The 23,113-nt window shown below is 41.4% G+C and overlaps 1 protein-coding gene across 2 annotated transcripts in view; it reads right to left on the minus strand.

The window, feature by feature from the left end:
• TENM1 (teneurin transmembrane protein 1) overlaps positions 1-23,113 on the minus strand; it is a 735,241-nt gene that overhangs the window by 40,129 nt on the left and 671,999 nt on the right. For both annotated transcript variants that reach the window (XM_023633984.2, XM_023633980.2), the window contains 2 exons: positions 4,348-4,714; positions 2,407-2,917 (listed from right to left, as the gene is read on the minus strand). In XM_023633984.2, coding sequence (XP_023489752.1) covers positions 2,407-2,917; positions 4,348-4,714 — 878 coding nt within the window. The remainder of the gene's footprint in view (positions 1-2,406; positions 2,918-4,347; positions 4,715-23,113) is intronic.

Raw genomic sequence — 23,113 nt, forward strand, 5'->3', positions numbered from 1 at the left:
TTTCATCTCCCCAGTCCTCTTACTCTATTCCTCTCCAGTCAGTGGCTGCCTTACCTCCCTTTGATCATGTCAGGTTTGTTCCTGCTGCAAGGCCTTTGCACTTGCTGTTTGCTCTGCCTGGAATATTCTCTCTCTTCCCTGCCCCAAGAAATCCATATGGCTTACTCCCTCACGTTCCATAGGTATTTACTCAAATGTCACCTTCTTAGGGAGGCCTTCCCTGACCACCCAACCTGAAATAGAAACCCATTCTGCCCCACACTCTCAATCTCCCTTACCCTGCTTTATTTTCTCTAGAATTTATCACCATCTGAAGTCCTGTGCATTTTACTTGTCTCCCTCCAGACCAATGTAACCTCTATAAAGGCAGGGCTTGTCATCTGGTTTGTTCATGGCTGTATCCCCAGCACCAGAACATTGCCTGGCACATAGTAGCTGCTCAGTAAACATTTGTTGAATAAATAAATGACTGGTTGAACTGGTTACCTTGTGTCTTTTTTCTCTAGCTTTATTGAGGTATAATTGACAAATAAAATTGTATATATTTAAAGTGCACAATGTGATGATTTGATAAATAAATGGTTAAACTGGTTATTTTGAAAACTAGTTAATACCTCAGCCATTTCTTTTTTTCTTTTTGCTTGAGGAAGATTGTCCCTGAGCTAGCATCTGTGTCAATCTTCCTCTATTTTATACGTGTGACGCCACCACAGCATGGCTTGAGGAGCAGTATGCAGGTCTGTGCCAGGGACTCGAACCACGAACACTGGTCTGCCAAATCATAGTGTGCAACCTTAATCACTATGCCACTGGGCTGGCCCTGTCAGCCATTTCTTATTGCTTGACTGAAGTCAACTACTAGCTTTCAAAATAGTTTGTCTAAATTCAGCTGCAGGGTGATCTTGCATGAATTTTTAAAAAAGATGTTCTCATTAGAAACTTTATCTTTCTTAAGTATATTAAACAATGTTGGCTGTTGCTGTTTGAATTCTGGATATCTGTGTGAATCAGGACAAGTAAACCATTTTGTGTCTCAGTTTCCTCATCCATAAAGCAGGCATACTAGGAGCACCTAGCCCATGTTGTTATTTTGGGGATTGAATAAAATAATGTATGTAAATCACCTAGCCTAGTACATGGCACATAATAAAGCTTCAGTGAGCAGTGGCTTTTATTACTCTTATTGAGATGTAAGAGAAATTTTTCAAAAAATAGAGGAAAACTTCTAACAGAAACAACTGAATTCATTTCTCTAAGTGAAACTAAAATAGCTGTCCAGCTCTTTTGTATAAGTGGCATTTCTTTGGGAAATGATCCAAAACCTGAAGGCCAATTGTTTTGTCCCTTTCCTCAGGAGGCTTTCATGAGACTGGACATATTCTCTTCATATTCTCTACAACCTCACAGATTAGTCACACTTGGAACCACTCCTACTTAATATCACCAATTCTCACATTCTTCAACTTTAATGCCATTTCCGGTTCTGGGTTCAGATTCTACGGATTATATTCATTCAATTAATTGGCTAAAAATTCAGCAATTCCCTTTTTGGGAAAGATGATTGCTGAGTACTGGCAGACTAGCTTTCTTAATAGGTTGACTTGCAGACAAGGTTGTCAACGCTTTAAAAGGCAAGGACAATGATCTCTATTTCCATGCCATGACACCTCCCAGTAGCGTGCTGTCAGACACATCTTGTGTCAATTTCTAGTTAAACAAAGTTATCACAGATCCAGTCTGTGAATGCCCAAGTGCGCTGGATTCTTTGACTTGTACAGGGAAACCAAGGAAGCCCAAGGTGATACAGGAGCATTTGGCTCCACATGTCACAAAAGCAGGCAATGAATGCAGCCTCTCCTGTTCAGCATTTGCGCCACATCATTTCACACTTGCTTTCCAGGGTCTACTTCTTATATTCTAAGTTCTCTCTTACCTCCCACAGCAACTTATATTGAGTTGGGCTGGGCTAGGCTGGGCACACATTCATTTATTCATTCATTAAACCCCACAGGGATCAATAAATACTAGTTAAACCACACTGCTTCTTTGCTGCTTTAGAAATATTTTCTAGTTTGTGATTTAAACGAAATTTTACCTTGTTCTCCCAGCTATGCTATAAATTTCTTGAGTACACGGACTTCTACCTCATTCCTGTCTCCTGCAGTGCCACACTTGATTCTTCATTCAGTTTATGTTTTTATTATTATGCTCTGCAAAACTGCTCTGGAGAAATGGGTCCAAACCCTAGGAGTTGAGTAAAATTTTCTCCTTGACTTTTTATTTTTTTATTGTGGTTGTTAGGAGAAAATAGCAAGCAATACCCAGCAATTACTAAGCCATTTTCCCACTATAATGCAATTTCAAATAAAAATCTAACACAGCGTATGCTGAGAATGAGAAACTTACTCATAGACGGTTGTCCATCCATTTTCGTTACTTTTGGTAGCCAGAAGTCCTGTATTTCCTGGATAGGTCATCAAGGCCAGATTATAGCCTTGGGCTGACACTCTTTTCAGGACTCCATTGCTACTTATAGTCAGCCAGTACACCTGCCCACCAGGGACCACAAGCCAAAGGGGCATCCCACCTGCATCACGGCGAATGTGCACAGAATTGCCATTGCTGCTGGTAATTGCACCCAAGTCACCTTCAGCATTGTAGGTGAAATTATACACATAGTCCCTTGTTATCAAGTTCAAGGTGTGCAGGTGGGTTCCATTGACAGTAAACTGGTAGAGCTCTTGATCAGCAGGTGAAGCAATCTCATAAAGGTTCATGTCATTCAGCTGGGCTTGGTTCCTGCTAATGGTACGAATTCGAACATTCCCAAGGTCTGCCACATAAAGGGTACCATCAGGTGACACTGCTAAGGAGGAAGGGGCTTTCATCTTTGCATCTTTGGCATAGCCACCATCACCTATGGGAGAAAGACCGTGATTTTAATAATTGTCATCACAAGTATTTATAGGAACATACTATATACGGAAATCATTGTGCATCAAGAATCGTGTTAAAAGGAACAATAAGTGAACCAGCATTCTCTGCATGCCCTCCTCGACAAATTTGAAACTTATTCAAAATTCTGGAGTCAGTACCACTGAAGACGAACAGTAAGATGCAATTATCTCAGTTAACACCAATTTTGTGAAATCCTCAATCCTGCTGTTTGGTATCTATTGTATTGCAAGATGCAAAAACAGCAAATAATGACAGCCACACAAAATCTGGCTGGAAATCCATGAGATTTATGCCCGTCAATGCTTGCAGCAACTATTTTAGGGCTTTCGAATGCTACTGTGCCTAGAGGACCTTTCTGTCGTTAATTTCCATTGTCACATTGTCAAAGTACACTAAGTCTATAAGCGCAACAAAGATTCAGAACATGAAATTTGAGAACTGGAGTAAACACTAGATTTGCCTTGAATGAAAGATAAAAATTAGCAAAATAACTATAAAACTAATTGTCCAGGAAAACATTGGAAATTTTGATCAAAAGTCCTATTGACCAAGGTACCGGCTCTTGATTCCTCTGGCCCAAGGAAAGGCAAAGGTTAAGAGAACTATTCAGGCCTGGATGAACAGTTTAACAGGGTTGTATGCAGTATGGAGCGGTTTCCATGTCCCAGCTATAAATGTATCTATTGACATTTAGAGAACTGTTTGATATCTGGAATATCTACTTCATGTTTTGGGGAAAAGGCTCTTTTTATTTTTTCTATTTCAATTGGAAGTAAAGGGCACTATTGATTATGGAGAAAGTTTTGGATATTTTTTAAACAGTGCAATAGCAGACTGATGTCCTGAGAACCTTTCATTGTGGAATTTAATTTTGCCCATGTGTCCCCAAAGTGGCCTGCTCTAGTCCCTTTAGGCTCCAAATAGCACACACTACTAATCTGGAAACCAGTCACTTACAGGAAGTAATTTTTTCTTTAGCTAAATCAGTACATGTAGGTTTTACCTAGTTTTCCTTTCTCTAAAGTACAAATAATATCATGATCTTACATTTGTATAGTGGTCTTAACTTCTTCAAGTATCAAAATTTTTATTATACTAGTTTATCCTCAAATCAGCAAGGTGATACAACTGAGACAAGTGGTATTTCTATTCAACAGATGAATTAAGCGAATCATGAAGAGGTTCTGTGGCTTTCCTAGAGCAACTCAGTGAGTCAGTTGCAGAACTATTACCAGATAGTAGGCTGTCTGACCCCCAACCCATTGCTTTCTCCCTTGCACAAGCCAATGTTCACAAGCAACACCTTTGTTTTCCTTTTGACTTTTCTGACGCACGTTTTTCTTTTGAAAACAGAGAAGGGGAGCTGGTGAATTGCTAAAAAGGTCATACCTGAAAAACAGTCACAGTTGGGATCAATTTTGCAGTCACAGTCAGTGGGGGCACCAGCCATGATGGAGATCTCCCCATTGGTGGTAACTTGCTGAATGCGATTTACTTTCCTTTCATCTGTTTCAGCTATGAAGAGCAGCCCGCTGTGGGAGACGCTGATGGCCCTAGCCGACTCCAGAGTGGAGTGAATTGCCACCTTGCTGACCAAGAAATGATCGATGCCTGGCACCTGGCAGTGAATGGGGCGCCCTGCAATGATCCGCACGCGCCTGTTCTCAGAAATTTGCAGCACAATGTTATTATCCAAGACATACAATGAATTGTCCATGGGATTGACTGCAAGGTCTGTTGGCCACTCTAATCGCACCTGCAGAAAGGAACAGAATACACACCATTAGGTTACAATATCTTTCCAGGGGCAGTCTTACCTTGAAAGAAAAATTGGTTTATTGGTTACCCCCGTCTCATGAATTTCAGCAACGTTGGTGTTGTCTGGCAAAGTTGGGGGAAGATCAAATGGTTGATCAAATGTTCTCGTAAACATACTTATCACTTTAAAATTCCCAGAATAATGTAAATTTGTTTTCAATAATTCCAGAAGGATCCTCTGAAGCAGTGTTTTTCAGAGTGTGGTCTCTGGACCAGCAGCATTAGCATCACCTTGGAACTTGTTAGAAATGTAAATTCTCAGGCCCCAACTTAGATCTATTGAATCAGAAACTCTGGAGGTGGGGGCCCAGCCACTTGTGTTTTGACAAGCCTTCCAGATGATTCTGGTGCACACTGAAGTCTGAGGACCACTGCTCTAGGGCTTCTGTGTCACTATGATATGCAAATCTCTCCCACTGTCCTGTAGATGCATAGAAGAGTAAAGTCATAGAGGCTTCTGGAAAACAGAGTGCTGGAGAAACCAGATTTTACTCTAATAGCAACCTTTTGGGAGAGGATTTTCCATTAGCAGAGACCTAGCATCCATCTTGTGGAATACTCAGGTACGTTTCATCAGCTGATGATTTGGAATCCTAAGTTGTAGCGCAGTGCCGCCTAGCTTGGCCTGGTTCACTCCATATCTCCCTTTCCTCTGCAAAGAAGCAGAGTGATTTGTTCTTTCACTGAATGCTGAGTACCTTCTCCGGGCTTTGGGGATGCAAAAGAATACCATGACACAGCCTTTGCCCCCAAATGACTCATGGTCTAGTAGAGCCATTGGAGGAGCCATTAGGCAATTACTTCCCATGTTATGAGAAGGAGACAGCAGAGAGGGTATGAGAGCACTTCACCCAGACTGGAAATCAGGAGGCATGGTATTCCTAGAGAAGGTGCTACCGAAGCAGGGCCTGAAATGACCAGTAGGAGAGGAATGAGGTGAAAATGGGAGGACAGAGCAGAGTTGAGGGCAATCCAGGTAGAGGGAACAGCGTGGGTGAAGGTCTAGAGGTGGAGGTTAGAGACAGTATGTCCCATCCAGGTTACTACAAACAATTCAGTAAGGCTGAGTTTATGGGAGTGGTGAAGAATGAGAATCAGGAAGTAGACAGTGGCTAGGTATACGGACTGAACTGTGTCCCTCCTAAATTCATGTTGAAGTCCTAATCCCTAATGTGACTGTATTTGGGAACAGGGCCTATAACGAGGTAATTAAGGTTAAATGAGCTCATAAGGGTGGGGCTCTAATCCAACAAATCTGGTGTCCTTATAAGAAGAGAAAGAGACATCAGAAGTGTGTCTGCACAGAGAAAAAGCCCATGTGAAGACACAGTAAGAGGGTAGCCATCTGCAAGCCAAGGAGAGAGGCCTCAGGAGAAACTAAACCTACCACCACCTTGATCTTGAACTTTTACCCTCCAGAACTGTGAGAAAAGACATTTCTCTTATTTAAGCCACCCCGTCTGTGGTATTTTGTTATGGTAGCCCTAGCTGACTAATACACCAGACAACGGAGGGAGGTACATGTCCAGCTTTATACTGATGGCTGCGGGAGACCACTGAAGGGCTTTAAGTAAGGGTATGACATAGTCATATTTGGGTTCCACAGGGATCACACTGGCTGCTGTTGAGCCATATTGCAGGAAGAGGTGAAATGGGAGGCAGGCCACCGGTTAGAAAGCTCCTGCAGTGGTCTGCAGTGGCCCAGGTGAGGGATGATGGTGGCCTGAATTAGGATGGCAACAGTGGGGATGGAGAGAAGTAGATGGATTTGAGACACGTTAGGGAGTTAGAAGCAAAAGGACTGGTATGTATGTGTGTGTCTGCGTCTGGTATACCTTGTGCCAAGTGCTGTGCTAGGCACTGGGGACACACAGGCCAACCAAACATGGCTCCGCTCTAGGTCCTTTTTGGATACAAGAGTTAGCCCAATGCCTTGATGTCTCCTTGATAGCTGCTATTTATCACTGGGCACGCCTCAGAGAACAGTGTTACATATACTCTCCATCCCACCACTCACGTATTCTGTACTTTATTTCTCTTCTCTAAGGCTAGACAAAGGCAGAAAAATCTGTCCCATTCCTGGTCAAAATAGTAACAATAATGTTCCTCTCCTCCTTTTTGCCTTGAGTGAAAGCCCAAGGAAAGCTTTGTTTTTCTCATTGAACCTGAAAGTCTAAAAACAAGATCTGCACTGTCATTGCATCCTGAGGCCCACTGTTTCCCCAGCTGGAAGAGGCCTTACACTTAGTAATGAAGTGGACAATGCCAGTCTGAGATAAGGCCCTTCCTCTAATTCTCCTAATGGAGAGCAACTGTTGATGTTGTAAAGAAGACAAAGGTTGTCTTTGACCTCGCCTCTTGCACCACTTGGGGCTCCTTGCCCCCTGTCTCTGAGTGTCTCTCCCAGACGCCCAGCAACCTCATTCTGTCCCCACGTCTCTGCATGCCCTCAACTTCCACACAGGCTGGCCTTCTCTGGTCAGTACCATATGCCTCTGGGCAGCTAGGAATGTGAATGCTAATGGAGTATAAAGCTGAACTTGTGTTATGCATGTTCTACAGAGCCTTTCAGACTGAGGCCATTGGATAAACATTAAACACCAGCCCTAACAGCTCCCAGAGCAGTTTGCAGTGATACGTTCCTCAGCACGTCTATCTGAAGCCTGTGTATGGCAGAGCCCTGCCGCCGAGAGGGAGAGTGAGCGCCTGCTGCTGCAGAGGGTGCCGACTCCTCCTCCACCACGTGCCCCCTCTTGGGACCTCTATATACACTACTGTGTTTGTAGAGAAGCATCTGTGTGCGCTGGTCCTATGGAGCATGGTCCCCCAGGAAATAAGCTGGGGCTGGCTGAGGTAGAGGAAGTGAATTTATTTCAGCACAATGCTCCTACTTTGATCAAATCTGAAATCAGTGACCCAGAAAAAACAAAGCTGGCAGGAATGACGTTCTAATTATCCCCACTCTGAGAGCTGAGGCCAGGGCAGAGGGCCAGGGATGGCACACACCTGGCAGGAGTCAGAGAAGGACATGTTTTGGACTCTGTTCTCTGCTGTCAAGGGGCCTCTGAGATAAAGGCTGGTAGTTGGAAGATAAGCTGTTAAATTCTCCAACTCGCCCAACTTGATTTAAGTCAATACTATCGGTGTCATGTTTATTATTAGATTTAATATTACCTCAAAAATACACCAGCTATTGTGTCTGTTTGTTTTCTTTTCCATCGGGTAAGTCACCCTCTGGCAGTTTCCTGTGACTAAAGTGGCCTTTGTGCTTCTGAGACACTTTCTATACTAGCTACACAGAATCCCTCTAATTCCCATTTGATTTAGCTGGGCAGCTTGTCTAGGAAATCTGCTCGGATGAAAGATGTGTGGCTACTTAGCAGTCTAGGGTCTGCCTTTTAGAAATTGGACCTTTTCACCTCTCTTAGGTTGTCAGTTCCTTTTATATCCTTCTCATGTTAAATACTCCCATTTCCAGGTAATTTTTCAAGGAACTGGCACTTTATACCCACTCAATGGAAACACTATATTTACTACCAAGGCATTTCCATAACATACAACCTAACGTATGGAAGGGAGTCTTCGAGCTGAATCCGGCAGTCATAATTAGCATCTATTAGTTGCCAAGGGACCCCAGAATTATACGCTGCTGAGGTGTGGCTAAGGTTAGTCTCTGAGGGCTGCTGGCATTTGTCCGAGTGGCTTCTGGGGAGAAATAAATATTTCCTTTTGGGGAGTGGGAGCAGAAAGAGATGTAGGAGCAGCAGCGAAGCCTTGGTACATCTACCTAGTGACCTGGCCCACAGGCAAACCATTTGGCCTAATTTGTGGCAGTTGCCTCACCTTGTAAAAATATATTAATTTATTTGAAATGTCAAAATGTATTTAAGCTAAACTAGCATTAAAGGTCACTGGTGTAGCCGCCAGCTGGTGGTATGAGCCCATCTCCAACAACCTTCCCTGGGAAATAACCCTGAGCAGAAAAGAGCTCTTGGTCTGGATGTCAAGCCTTGACAGCACTATGTCTTTCTTTGCTAATTGAAAATGTGCCTTGAAGGGACTTGACTCTCAGGTCAGCCAGTCTCAGGGTTGGTTAAAGATCCAGCTAATTTTGACCGAAGTAGCAGTTTATAAAGCAGCAGAATCCTATAGGGGAAAATCCGTGTGTAAAAGCAATATCTAAATATGAGCCCTTGATTAGATTAAACTAGAAAATTCCTCACTTATAAACTTAATGCCACAATGTGGAGAAAGACCATAATTTGTATGCTTGGGCTGTCTCTAACAGTTTGAAGGCTGGTCCCTTCCTTTTCTAGTGTATAACCCTAGGCAAGTTAGGTATCCTCTATGGGTCTCTGGGTTCCTCATCTGTAACAAGGAAAAGAGGCTAATGATAGTCTATCTACTTTTTAGCATTATTGCATGGGTTAAATGAGATCGTGACACAAGGTGCTCAGTCCAGCGCCTGGACAAGGTAAGGGATGGTAAGTGGTATTATCACTAACAATGGCTTCAGAGTCATTGACCTTTAGAGCTAGAGGAAATCGAATCCAGTTACTATTCAACGTTGCTCCCTTTCAGCTCTGTTTCCTAGACTTCAGTTGTCCACATAACATCGTCATGAATTTTGCCTTACCCCTACACCACTTGCACTATTATTGACAATATTTTTCTTTAAATTGACCTACTTTTTAAATATGAATAGGTGCTGCCCCTTCCTTTGAACTGATCCTAATCAATAACATCTATAAAACTACAGGCTCACTCATCTGAGCCTTTAGTAAAAGTAACTACTGTTTATTGAGTGCTTCCTACATGTCAGGCTCTTTACATGGATTATTACTTTATATGATTAAAGTAATCACTTGAGAAAGAAACTATTAATATCCCTATTTTCAGATATGTGCTCTTAGCCCCTATGCCATCTGATTTCTCATCTAGAAGAGTGGACGCATTTCCACACTCTCTTCACCAAGTCTGGCCCCTGCTTTACCTCATTTGAATCAACTGAAAGGTTGTTCTGTTTGGCTGAGAAGGTCAAAGCTCATTAGGAGTTGAGTGATTTGTCTTTCTCTTTGTCATCTGTTATCTTTCGGTTCAATGATTTGTGGGTGTCTACTCTGTGCCAGGCACTATCATAAAAGTAAATAAAATAGGTCCCTGCCCTTGATGAGTTCACATCCAAGTGGGGGAAGGCAGATACAGAAACAGGTCATTTCAATATCATGTGATCAAGTGCCATGATAGACATATGCCCAGGGTGACATGGGAACACAGAGGAGGGAGTTCAGGGCAATGCTCCAAGAAGGTAAATGTAAACTTAATCTTGAAGGATGAAGCAAAGGTGCTAAGAAGTAAGGTGGGAAAAGTGATCTTAGCAGAGGGAAAAGAATGAACAAAAGCACAGAAGCATGAAACCATATGGGAGTGGGGGAACTAACTACAGTCTGGGATTTCTAGAGCATAAAGCAGGGTAGGTAGCGGTGGTAAAGGAAGGTTAAATGTTTGCCAGGGACTAGGTTTAAGTTTCTCTGCTGAGGCACTATTGTCATTTGGGGCCAGAAAATTCTTTGTTGTGGGGACTGTCCTGTGCATTGTAAGATGTTTAGCAGTGTCTCTGGCCTTTATTCACTAGATACCAGTAGCACCTCCCCCTGAGTTGTGACAACCAAAGGTGTCTCCAAACATTGCCAAATGTCCTCTGAGGGACAAAGCAAAACTGTCCTTTGTTGAGAACCACTGGACTAAGTCATGCATGGCTGTGTACGCGAAGGACTTTAGACCTAAACTGTGGGTGTTGAGGAGTCAATCAAGATCTTTAAAGTTGGGGGCTGACATGGCCAGATTAATATTTTAGAAAGGTCACTTAGACTGTAGTTTGGGGAGCAGGCTGGAGGGAGACCAGACTGATGCAGGGGAACCAACTTGGAGGCCAGGTACTCATCAGTACATTCACGCGTTAATATAGCCTTCCAGCCAACCATGTGACAAATATCTGAGTGCTGACCCAGACAGACATTGTCCCTGCTTTCATGGTGCTTAGAGTCTGGAACACTGCTTCTCATACTTTTGTTGATTTACAAAGCCCTTCGAGAATCTGATGAAAGCTATGTACTCTCCCTAGAAAAAGGCTCAGCTGTAGTATAAGGAAGCGGTAAGGAGCTCAGGCTCTGGAGTTAAGACTCCCTGGGAAATTCTGGCTTTTATTTGCTGGCTTTGTGACCTTGGAGCAAATCAGTTAACCTCTCTGAGCCTCAATTTCCTCACCTAGAAATTTGGAATAGTAATAATATCACCTCAAAAATTTATTATAGGAGTTATATGAAAAAAATCCACATAAAGCATGTATTACAGTGCCTGGTACACAGAAAGAGCTCTGTAAAGGCTAGCTATTTTTTTTTATTATGGAACATGCATGTGTTTCTTTTGGTCCCTTTCTGACTATTGCAATATTCTCTTCCTTGGCTATCTTATGAACTCGCAAGTGCAATCGTATAGTCATGCTCTTTCAAAGTTTCCCCTGCTTCTATGCCACCAGCCATTTCTTCCTTGTTCATTTATTCCATTCCTTGAGAATCCTTCTAAGCTATGTATCCTCCAAGAAATATTTGGCTTATGTTGGGATATATTATTTCACATACATTTGTCAGCCAATTTCATGGCTAATATTTTAGCTTATTACTTGAATGCCCCACTGTTATTTGTAACTGTACTCTTGGTACGATTCCAAGTGCAGAACATGCTACTTTAATTATTTTCCTTTCCTCTGCTAATGAATGTCTATTTGTCTCATTTTAGGCACTATGCTAGGCACTATGCTAGGCACTAGGGAGCCAGCTCTAACCAAGACAGCCTGGATCCTGCCCTTATAGAGTTTACAGTCTTTTGCCAACTTCATTTTCTTTGTTTTCCAGTATGTACAAGGGCTTGCTAGTGACACAGAACAGTAGACTATTTCTGTTCCACTTCATCCATTTTAAGAAATTAACTGTCATGGAAGACCCTCAAAAACATATCATCACTGTTACTATATTTCACAATTGCCGTCAAATGCTAATAACTTCTTTTCCCAAAGTCCAACTATGCTGAAGAAACCAGTTGTTCCCCGAAAGGCCTTGTCTCCCCATCCCAAACATGACACATATAATCTCCCTCCTTTACTACATTTCCAGCCTTATGGCTCATTTGAAAAACGACTCTGATTTTGATCTCTGAGGCCTCTTCAGTAGGAATTTCCAGGAAGTATATGATTATCTCTTCTGTAGTACACCAGCCCTGGGGAAGAGACAGTGACGGGACTGAGCACTCTCTGCCAGGTGTTCAGGCAGCTCCACATTAGATTTCCCCATGCTTCTAAAAGCTGACAACTCCAGACTGTTCGCATCACTTTTTGTCAGTTTTCAAATGGCCTTCTCATTTCTTGACACTGATACTGTCTGAGCTTCTTCAAATTTATAAAAGAGGGAAAAAGCCATTCTGGAGAAAGTTTGGTTTTCCGCAGTTGGAAAGCATGATGACACCTTTGAGAGTGATGGCCCTTATTGATCTTGCTTTTTAAAAGTGGAAATTATTAGAAGATGAAATACACCAGGACTATATGGGCTTGTCAACCGGCAAATTATTTCCTATTATCTCAGATCCACACTCTTGTGTTTCTCTGAATAATGGCTGGAGAGTTTGAGGACCCTCTCAACCTTTGGTCAAATGCATCTGTATGGTCTGTCTCCATGGCTGCCCAATCAGAATAACTGTCACTTCAGTCGCATCATTCATTGCAGATGAATAGCCAGGATCAATCTAATCACGAGTTGCAACTGGACTGATCTTTAGAATCACTCTGCCACATGGCCTATAGATTAAATTGCATCTACCTCAATGTTCCTAAAACATTTTAGAAGTGGAGGAAACAAAGCAAAGCAAACCAAACCAAACAAACAAACTCCAAGGTAGTCCTGGTGTATTTCATCTTCTAATAATTTCTACTTTTAAAAAGCAAGATCAATAGGGGGTATCACTCTGAAAGGGGTCATTGTGCTTTCCAACTGCAAAAAAAACCCCACTTTCTCTAGACGGCTTTTATAAATTTGAAGAAAGCTCAGACAGTATCAGGGTCAAAACAAAATATTGAATTTGTGGTTACTAAGGTGCCTGTGGCAGAAACTACTAGTTCTAGCCCTATCCTATCACCCATTCACTCTTTTCTTCTTAGTAGTAAATACCCAATTTTTTATCTGGGCACACCGCTGTCTAGAATAGAAGACATTTCAGCCATATTTGCAATTTTCTGTAGCCATGTGATAAAGTTCAAGACAATAAGATGTAAAAGGAAATATGGAAGCATCCACACTTTTAAATCGATGCTTTGGAAGGCTGCTTAAGGAGAGCTGACCCAACTGGAAGGAGCCTCTTTTTGCTCTTCCTTCCATTCTGCAATATGAATATACTGGTGAGAATTTAGCAGACATCTTAGACCATGAGGTGGCCATGAAACTGGAAGTTCTATACTAAAATGGCAGGGCAGAAATACAGGAACCTGGGTCCCCGATGATCTCATGGAGCTGCCATCCCAGTCCTAGACTATATGTCTAGTCTGGTTGCTATCTTGCGTTTGTCACTGTTATGTTGGAAGCGTTTTCTGTTATTCTCAGCTGAATCTAATCGCAGTGAAGAAAATGTTCTGTTAGGCTTTGTTCTTGACTGGCACTACTGACTACACTATTATGGTTAAACTGGTCTAGCAAATTTCTAGTTTTACATCTCTGGATAGATCACCGGGGTTCGCAAAATTAAATTAAAATAATTAATGTCATAAAGTGACTGACACATGTGGCAAAGTCCACTAAGGCAGCCCTTTGTTAAGAAGATGACTAATTGCTTAAACGTAATGATTAACCTGAAACTTTCTTGAATACCCAGGGCTCAATCTTTAGGTACCTTAAGCTGCTTTCAAGCTCCATGACTTACTCAGATTCAACTTTTCTCCATTATACTGTAAATGCTTGTTTGCATTCCTCTGTTCTCCATTAGGTCTTTGAGTCCTCAAGGGCAGGGGTGAGGTCTGATTCATTTTTGTATTCCCGGTACCTCGTATTACAGTTGGCAAATGTTTACTGAATGAAAACATTAGTGCTTCATTGACTGTAACATTTTCAGTCCATGAAAGCATTAAAAAATTATAAAATGCAAATAGGCTCTAAGAAAAACTAATTTTCATCAACATGTTTGAGTCAATAAATCTGAGTTTCCAGACACCCACTGAGGTTAGTGGGAGTTGCCATACTTCCTCAATCTTAAGAAGTGTATTTCCCGCTCCCACCATATTTTAACTTTTCTGAAGTGAGGATGTGTCCTATAACCAATGCGTACATTTAATGGAGCATTTCTCCCCATCTCCCAAAGTTGTCAAATTGATGGTATGTCTTATGATCCACGGTATCTTAGAATTGAGGAAATGTAGTGTTCCCATTTTAGTCTGCAGACTTTGGGGATCCTCTAGACTCTTTCAAGGAGCTCTGTGAGTTCAAAACTATTTTTTGAATAATACCATTTGCCTTTTATACTTTCTCATGAGTGTACAGTGGAGTTTTCTAGAGGGTACCCGAGGCTAATCTATCTTTGTGTTTAAAAAATGCATACTTTTAATTTCTAATAAGGTAAATACTGACAGATAAGACCCACATACAGAAAAAATCTTTAAGGTCCCCAACAATGTTTAGGAGTGTAAAGGGGTCCCTATGCCAAAAAGCTTGAGAATGGTTGTCCTAGAGAAAGAAACAGTGAAGGAAACCATTCTGTTATTTAAGAGTTTCATTCAAGCTCATTACGAAAAAAGCACGTATCCCTTCCAAGATGGTTCCTGGGCCCATAAGCTCTGTCCAAAAGCAAACTGACAGAGTGGCTGAAAATCTTTACTTCCTCCAGAGACCCAAGGCCTAACGGGTGCTATAAAAGTTTGTTCTTACAGGCTCCCTCGGAGCAATCAGCACGTACGTACTCTCTATGAGTCTGCTGTGTAATTGACACTACCTCATCTTAATAACAGGCATAATTGCTCTGAGTTTCCGTCGACCCTTTCTTGCATCTCCTCTCTGAAGCCTCAATTTTGGAAATGGCACTGGTGAATATACAGAATGTTTAACCACTCCCAGTTTTCAATTTACAGTCAAAGTCATTTATCAGCAGGAGATGAAGGCCCAGTGTGAAAACTACAGAATGTCCTTCAGACTTCACAGCCAATTTGTTTAGGTACCTTAAGCTGCTGTAAATTTGACTGTTATTGTAAGAAGAACATATTGTACATGATGCTACTTGCGGGTTTACTATTTGTATCTCTCTGTATCTTGGGTTTTACCATTATGTTAGAGTCAAAGAACTTAACCTTTTCAGCACTTCTGCAGGTGGGGAGAGGAACATGTTTACCATTTTTTTTTCTTTTGAGTCTCTATTTCAATTTAATTTTACATGTATTTATTAAATACCTACTGTATATCTAGCACTGTGGGAGATACACATACAGAAGAGGAGACAACTAGAGAACAGTGCAAGGTAACATGAAATCAAATGTGAGGCCAGGTGATGAGCCTATAGATTCTGAGAGAATTCAGAGTAAGGAGAGGACCACTATGGGACTTCATGAAGGAGGAGGTGAGGGTCTTGCCCTCCTGAGAGCCAAGGCTTTGCCTACAAAGGAGCCAGAGACTTAGAAGAAGCCCCTGGAATCATTTTTAAGAATTTCTTCCTGTTGAGAAGTTGCAGAAACTTGTCTGTTGCAGGTTGTTAATATTACAGTATTGGCTCAACAGGATATACCAAGCTTCCAATTCCCTCTGGCACCTAAAGCAATTTACAGGCCAGAAGTATGACTGCACGGCTTTTATGAAATGGTCTGATTTCATTGATCAGCCACTCCGAGATTATGTTTTCATTTCTGTAGCTACTGCTAACCCTTCTTTCCTGTATAATATTTCAGGAAGGAATTATTAAAAAATTTCACCATGGAGATGTTAAGATATAAGTGGGTAGGGTTCTGAATGGGAAGAGAAATATTACAACTCATGATTGCTCTACTCAAAAGTTCATTTCAAGTTAGATTAGAATTCCACAGATTGTCTCTCTTATCTTAACTCTGTAATGTTTCCAAATGATAAGGACACTAATAAGACCAGATGGTCTAATGAACATTTAGAGGGAAGATTTAACCGGTCCTATTTTCATTAGGCCTCCAGTGTGCTTCCGGGTTTTGCTCACCACTTCCCTGTGTGTAATACAAAACAGCATGCACTCAACAGATGGCCCAGCTCAGGCTTCATGCTCCCAGAACTCTGGAGACTGGCCACCTGACCACTTACCATGTGTACAGAATCATTTAAGGAAGCAGGCACGCTACGGAACTGAGCCTGAACAAAAGCAAAAAATGGTGATGAATACTGAGTACCCGAGCTTCAACAAGAGGGGAGTCAGAATTACTCTCACAAACACACTGAGCAGCTCTGGTTGAAGTCTCCCAATAACAGCTTCTTATGGATTCAGTAATGATGAAATCCTCTGTAGCAAACAGTCCACTTTAATTAATGTTTCATCCAAACTGTAAGCATATCTGAGTGACTCCAGCAGCAGCAATGGCATGGAAATCTAACATCTCATTGCACAGTGTGCTAGTTTTTAAGCTATTGTCTCACAGTTCCAATCTTGTCCCTTTAAAGATGTTGCTCTGTGATGCTGGAGTTGGGACTCTGCAAACTACATTTCTCTTTTGCCACCTGGATTTCTGGTAGGTCCCGACAATATGGCAAATAAAAGGATTCTGGGAAGCTAGAAGAGGAAGAAGGGATTTGCTCCTTCCTGCTTGCTTTCTGTTCTGGTCAGCATTGCTGCAACGGCAGCTCTTCATCCTGGCAGCAGTAGCTGGCTGCACTTTCCAGTTCCTTTCCATACTGCAAGAATTGGTCTCACCACGCCCACTCAGAGGTCCTGGAAGCAGCCGACTGGCATCCTCTTCTCAGAAGAGTAGGTCCCACCTCGATGGAGGAAATCCTCCATCTTTCTAGGTTCTGACAATTCCAACCTCTTTCCTTTGTTTCCCCAGCCCTAGAGGTGGTGGCTGCCTCCTGCAGATATTATCTCTCTTTTTTTCTCAACCCTCTAATACCCCTGTAGCCCATTACCTATATGAAATTTTCTCAGTTAAAATAACTAATGTGGTTTCTGTTTTTCTGGGTGGATCTTGACTGATATTCACAGCACGAATCCGTATATAAGCACAGAGGAAGAACAATACACATTGTAGGTGAGCCGTAATAGAAAACTAGTAAAGGTGAACAAGAACCAGCAAAGACTATCTTGGCCCCAGAGAACTTAATAGTCACTAGTATCCTCTGTGTGTCTAATGGCCTATAAAGCTGCCATTTCCAGAAAATATCTATATAAAATAAATCCACTTTGCTTGGACTCTATGAAGTTGATTGTGATTGGCTTTATCCAGAGCTTCTGTGATTCTCTGAAACAACCATGTTGATGTCATTATTCTCTAGAAACTTCTCATTCTTTTGATTTTTGAGGCTGATTTTATGATGGATCATGCCATGCTCCCATATGCCTTTTGGAGACAGAATGCTGTACCAAATGGTTCAGAAGGTTGGCCTATGACAACACTTCCTGTGTGCTTAGAATTTACTTATAAATAATAACACGTCGGTATTTACTACTAAATATCCTTTATATTCCCTTTTGCTGCGAGTCTCCTTGTCAGACATTGGGGTTGCTCCTTCAGGATCCTCTTCTCTTTGATTTGGAGTTGGAAGTGTATTCTGAGGTGGACCAAATAAACGCCTGCTCTTCTTACATATCTCAAGGTAAACAACTCTCAACAGGTATAGCCTGTTGGTAAATGTTTTATATGTCCCTGTGTTCACTTTTCCAAATATGCTAACTTTTGCATGAAATGATGACATTCCTGATCACAGTCAATAGAACTTTCTCTCTGAGTTGTGCTTCCATTGAACACAGACGGGGTTGGCACTGGTTCATGCACTTTCCCCTCCCACAGTTAACCGAGAGTGGGGCTATGTTTAAAGGCATAGTCTGAAATAGGGTTAGGCCAACTGGCTTACACTGGAAAATAGCCCAGGATATTGGCCGTATAAGCCCTAGATGCTAACCACTGAATTTACCAACTAGATATTTCTGTCTCTTAGAGAGTTTCAGGTTTATTTCAGGTCATGGCGCCTGCCGAGCAAAATCTGTGGAAGACTGAGTGGTTCAAAAGTAGTTTGCAAGCTTCGCATCTTGTGACTCTCCCTGAACTTTGAAGATGCTTTTCCTCTGGTGCTTAATAGTTTTAATAAGAGCTAACGTGCCATTGTCCTTTGTGTGGAAAGAGGACACTGCTAAGGGAGTTTTATTTATGTGATAAATTATGTTTTCGATATAGCATTGAGCACGGTACTTGACTTTTATTTTAAGGTCCCTGACAACTCTGGCTATTTGCTTGTGTGCAGACATTTCAACAGAATTTGGATATCCTGGAGTTGAATCTGTTGGCCTGCTATTCTTTACTTCTTATATAAACAGCCCGAGCTGTCATTTTGGAGGGAACCATGCAAATATCTCTGATAATAGGTTATTATTCTATGATTGTGATTTTACCCAAGACACGTAGGCCTGAAAAGCACAGTTTAAAAAAGCGAGTTTAAATGAATTTGGAGAAGAGAAATGATATTTAAAGGAATTCTGCGGGTCATCTTAGTGCAATGCTTTTCCCAGCTTATCATTTTGTTAAATTTGGGTTTCTATATATTAAAATTTTTTAAAACTGATTGACATACTTGGAGCCTGAATATCTTAATAAAAACAGAAGGGTCATTGGATAGACAAAGCAGCTCATAGACTAAACTTGCTTCAAAAATCCTAAGACATTGCTTTCTTCTTATGAATACATCCGCCTCATACTTCTTTCCTTTTGATTTCCCACTTAGCTGGGAGCCTCTTTGTTTTGTCTTAGGAAAGTCATATTCTTCATATTGACTTAGATAAACTCTGTCTTCTTACTTATCTACTCTCATGTTTAATTTTTTGTGAAATTGAGCCACCTAGGATGGCTACGGGCCACCCACTGAATGAACTGCTCTTTTACCTCTTGATTTCAAATTCACAGTTGTATGAAACTCACACTACATTCCAGCCTTAGCTCCATAGTCAGCATGACACCTCTGGAAAGTAGAAAGAAAATGAAGGATTTGGGGCACCATTCAATGACTATAGTGACCATCCTTTAAGTGATCTAGACAGAGCTTCACATCAGCATTAGGCAGATGACACATTCTGTGAAGGTCATAGCAGATTAAGACCAGTCTTTGGAGCACATGCTTGTTATAGCCCATCAAACTCATCTACGGGTATACGCATGCCTCTCTGCAAAAGGTGCACCTACATACAAAGGACAGAAGGGAAAATTACACAATTTCCATAGCAGTTCCAAACTTTGTCCTTTTTATCTTGGTTCTGTAAATTATCAATTCAATTCTCTGTTTTGTGAATGGAAGGTCAAATATTACTACTGCTGCTCCTGCTGCTGCTACTACTACTGCTATTAATTTATTGAGCAGTCATGAGCGAGATACTTTGCTAAGATATATATATATATGTATATATACATATATATATATATATTAGCTCATTTAATACTCAGAACTTCCCTATGGAGGAAGGTAACATCATCTCCACTTACAGATAAGGAATTTTTCCCAGGGACACACATCTAGCAAGTGGTGGACCCAGGACTCAAACCCAGGTAGTCTGTGTTCCCAACCACTATGCTTTACCGCCTTTTTATATTGGCATAACTATGAAGGAGAGTCTACCTAGAGGCCTGATTTTGTCTCTTGCACCCTCTGCTAAAGGATTAGAGAAAGGTTTGGCTCTCCTTTGCAGTTCCAGAAGGAGTTTTCCTGCATTTGTCAGAGCAAGGAGAGTAGGTTTGGACTGAATGAGCAATAAATAACATTATCCAGGAATGCATTTAAATTAGAGACTGACAACCACAGATATTACAAAATCAGAATAACCACCTTGCAGATTTATTTTGTTCTTGTGTCCTCCCATTTTAGCAAGTGTATGATGAATCAACAGAAAATTTTTCCTGAAGATGCCAATTAACATCTTACATCATCCCTTATATTTATAAAGCAGTTCATACATTTCCAAGTGCTTTCACATTAAAAAAAGTGAGGACACTTAATCAACAATTGAGTCATTTATTGAATTAGCCTTCATAAGAAGGAATAATTAGCTGGCTCTAAAATTCTAGTGTCTGTTTTCCAAGTGTAGTGCTGAATATGAAATTACAGAGAAACCTCTTTCGGGTCAAGAAGTAGACAAAAATAATTTAATTTTTTTTCTATATCGCCGTATTTCAGAGGAGAACAGAATAAATGATTCAAAAATAGATGTTCTTTTTCTAAAATATAGAAACGGCAACTAACAGTAGTGTTTATTTAGCATTACTATGTAATTTTCAGCCATAAACTCTAATGGATCGCTCATTTACAGGTGAGCAACGTGGAGAGCCAATAGACTCCCAGAGAAAGCTTTTTTTTTTTTTTTTAAAGATTTTATTTTTTCCTTTTTCTCCCCAAAGCTCCCCGGTACATAGTTGTGTATTCTTCGATGTGGGTTCTTCTAGTTGTGGCATGTGGGACGCTGCCTCAGCGTGGTCTGATGAGCAGTGCCATGTCCGTGCCCAGGATTCGAACTAAGGAAACACTGGGCCGCCTGCAGCGGAGCACGCAAACTTAACCACTCGGCCACGGGGCCAGCCCCCCAGAGAAAACTTTTTTAATGGTTCTTGGTGCTGCTGTCAAATCAGAGTCTGAGCAACATTAACTGCCATCTCATGCTCTGTGACAGCATAATTTGACTGCTATATGGATTGAGGTTTGTGCCACCTTCCTTTCACATGCCACCCACTTAAGTGCTGTGGCAAATGAACACATAAAAGCCAAGGTTACATCTAACACCAATGTGACCTCTCTCTTCACGTCTGATCAACACTAACAATTTACAGTTGCAAGTGTCTTTCAAAAAACAAAGTTCTTTCATATTTGTTTTCTTGTTTAACTATCATGACAACCTTAGAAGACAGTACATGTTTTTATCCCACTTTTTACTGTTGAAGAAGCTCAAACACAGAGATCTTAAGTAACTTGCCTGAGGTCACGCTGCTAATAAATGGCAGAATCTGGACTCACACCCCGAACTGTCTATGTTCTTTCTACTAGACGTGCTATCTTGTTCAAGGAGAAGTGGGTGATGAGGCAGCTGTCTAGAGAACTTTGGTAAAATATGCCCTAGTGCTCCTGAAGAAATGAATAATTATTCCAAGCTTATGAATATGTCTGTTAGCAAGTTTGCTCCTTTTTTTCAATAGCCATCACTTTCTAATTAAATACTTCTGCATTTAAGGTTATTGATATATTGAAGTCTTTGAGAAGAGCATGGCTAAGTTAGCAGTGCCTTCCTGCCATGGTTGATGTAGACTGAGCTCCCTCTTTACCTTGTAGAGACTAGTACTTCCCCCACTCCCATTTCTACATTTAGACTATGAGCCTTTGGATCAGCAGGAGGAACTGGCTGTGACTGATGTGGATTAACTGAGTGCACGTGGCTCAAAAGAATAGAGCAGAGCATTGCTGATTTAGGATGCTTACATTTGCACTGCTGCAACAACCAATTGCTGAGCAGTTAGGTTCCTGCACTATTGATGTTATCCAGGCCTGAGAACAGTGAAAGAAAATGGAAAAATCCATTGGAGGTTTGGTTGGTATGAGTTTATTATTATTATTGTCAAAAAAACACATAAACATAAAATTTACAGTCTTAATCATTTTCAACTGTACAGTTCAGTAGTGTTAAGTATATTCATATTGTTGTGCAACAGATCTCTAGAGCTTTTACATCCTGCAACACTGAAACTCTATACCCATTAAACACTAATTCCCTCTCCCCTCTGTAGCCATCTTTCTGTTTTCTATTTCTCTGGTTTTGACTACCTTAGATACTTCATATAAGTGGAATCATACAGTATTCATCTTTTTGTGACCCATTTATTTCAACTTGCATAATGTCCTCAAGGGTAATTCACGTTGTGGGATGTGACAAGATTTCCTTCTTTTTAAAGTCTGCATAGTATTCTATTGTATGTATTGTGGGGAACTGGTCTTGGCCACGCCAAGATATGTCTCTTTGGCATGAGGATTATTTGAGGCTGATTGCTTTTGATAAACTGGGACAGGGAAGGAGACTCTGAGGGGTGGAACTTGCTTACCCTTTGTTAGGACACATTTACATTGTAAAGGAAATCTCTATCTGTAAAGGTGCCTTCCTCTCTGGACCAGGAAGAAGAAAGGGGATGACCTTGTCTCTAGAAACTCTTAATTAATGCCAAAGGCAAGGACTTAAATCTGCATTTGTTTATTGTGCTTGTCTGGTAACCTCCTGTAACTGACTTCCCTACCCCTCCCAACGTCAGCATTCCCTTAAGGATTAAGCATCTTTCCTTATGCTAGGAACTGATTGCTGCACTCACCTGTGACCACCCAACTCGAGACAATAGACTTGCCTCCTGCTACGCCCACCGAGATAGCAGACCCACTATCTGCCGTGTCCATCAAGCGCTGTGCCGACAGGGCAATCTTGTGACTGTTGTGGGAGGGACATTTCAATCATATGTGAAATATCCTGTTTGGGGGTATATAACCACTCTGTGCACCCCACTTCTTCGGTGCCCTTTCTTCCTTCGGGCAGAGAGGCCCTGGGCCATGGTCCTCATAAAGCTTTGTTTAATTTCTCTTGCTATTCTGTCTCATGTGAATTTAATTCATTCTCTGGCCAGATGAACCCACATTAGGTAGAGGAAAAGTCTTCCTCCCCTACAGTATATACCAAGTTTTCTTTATCCTGGTATGAGTTTTCATGTCATGTGATCCATTATTTGGTGGTCACTATAGAAGTGGTTGATTCAGTTGGTTAAACTGACCATGACTAAATTGGATAAAATAAATGATTGGCACACGGGTTATGAAATAACTTTTTTAGTTTCATTTTGCTACTCCCTTGGCCTTGTTAATCTGCTGTTTGAGCCATTCTCCACTCCCTTTTGTCACCTCTTTTTGACTCTCACTAGCTGTGCCTGCTGTCCACTGGTGTTGCTAGCCCCTGATAGAACTGTGTACAGATACTTCAGATAAGTTGCTTTCATCTTCCCTGTTTTGCTGTTTACCTGCAGCTCACTCCTTCCTTCTATCCCATTTCCCTCTGTCTGAATTGTCGAGTGTGGCCACAG

This window comes from Equus caballus, chromosome X (assembly GCF_041296265.1).
Source record: "Equus caballus isolate H_3958 breed thoroughbred chromosome X, TB-T2T, whole genome shotgun sequence".
Lineage (NCBI taxonomy): Eukaryota > Metazoa > Chordata > Mammalia > Perissodactyla > Equidae > Equus > Equus caballus.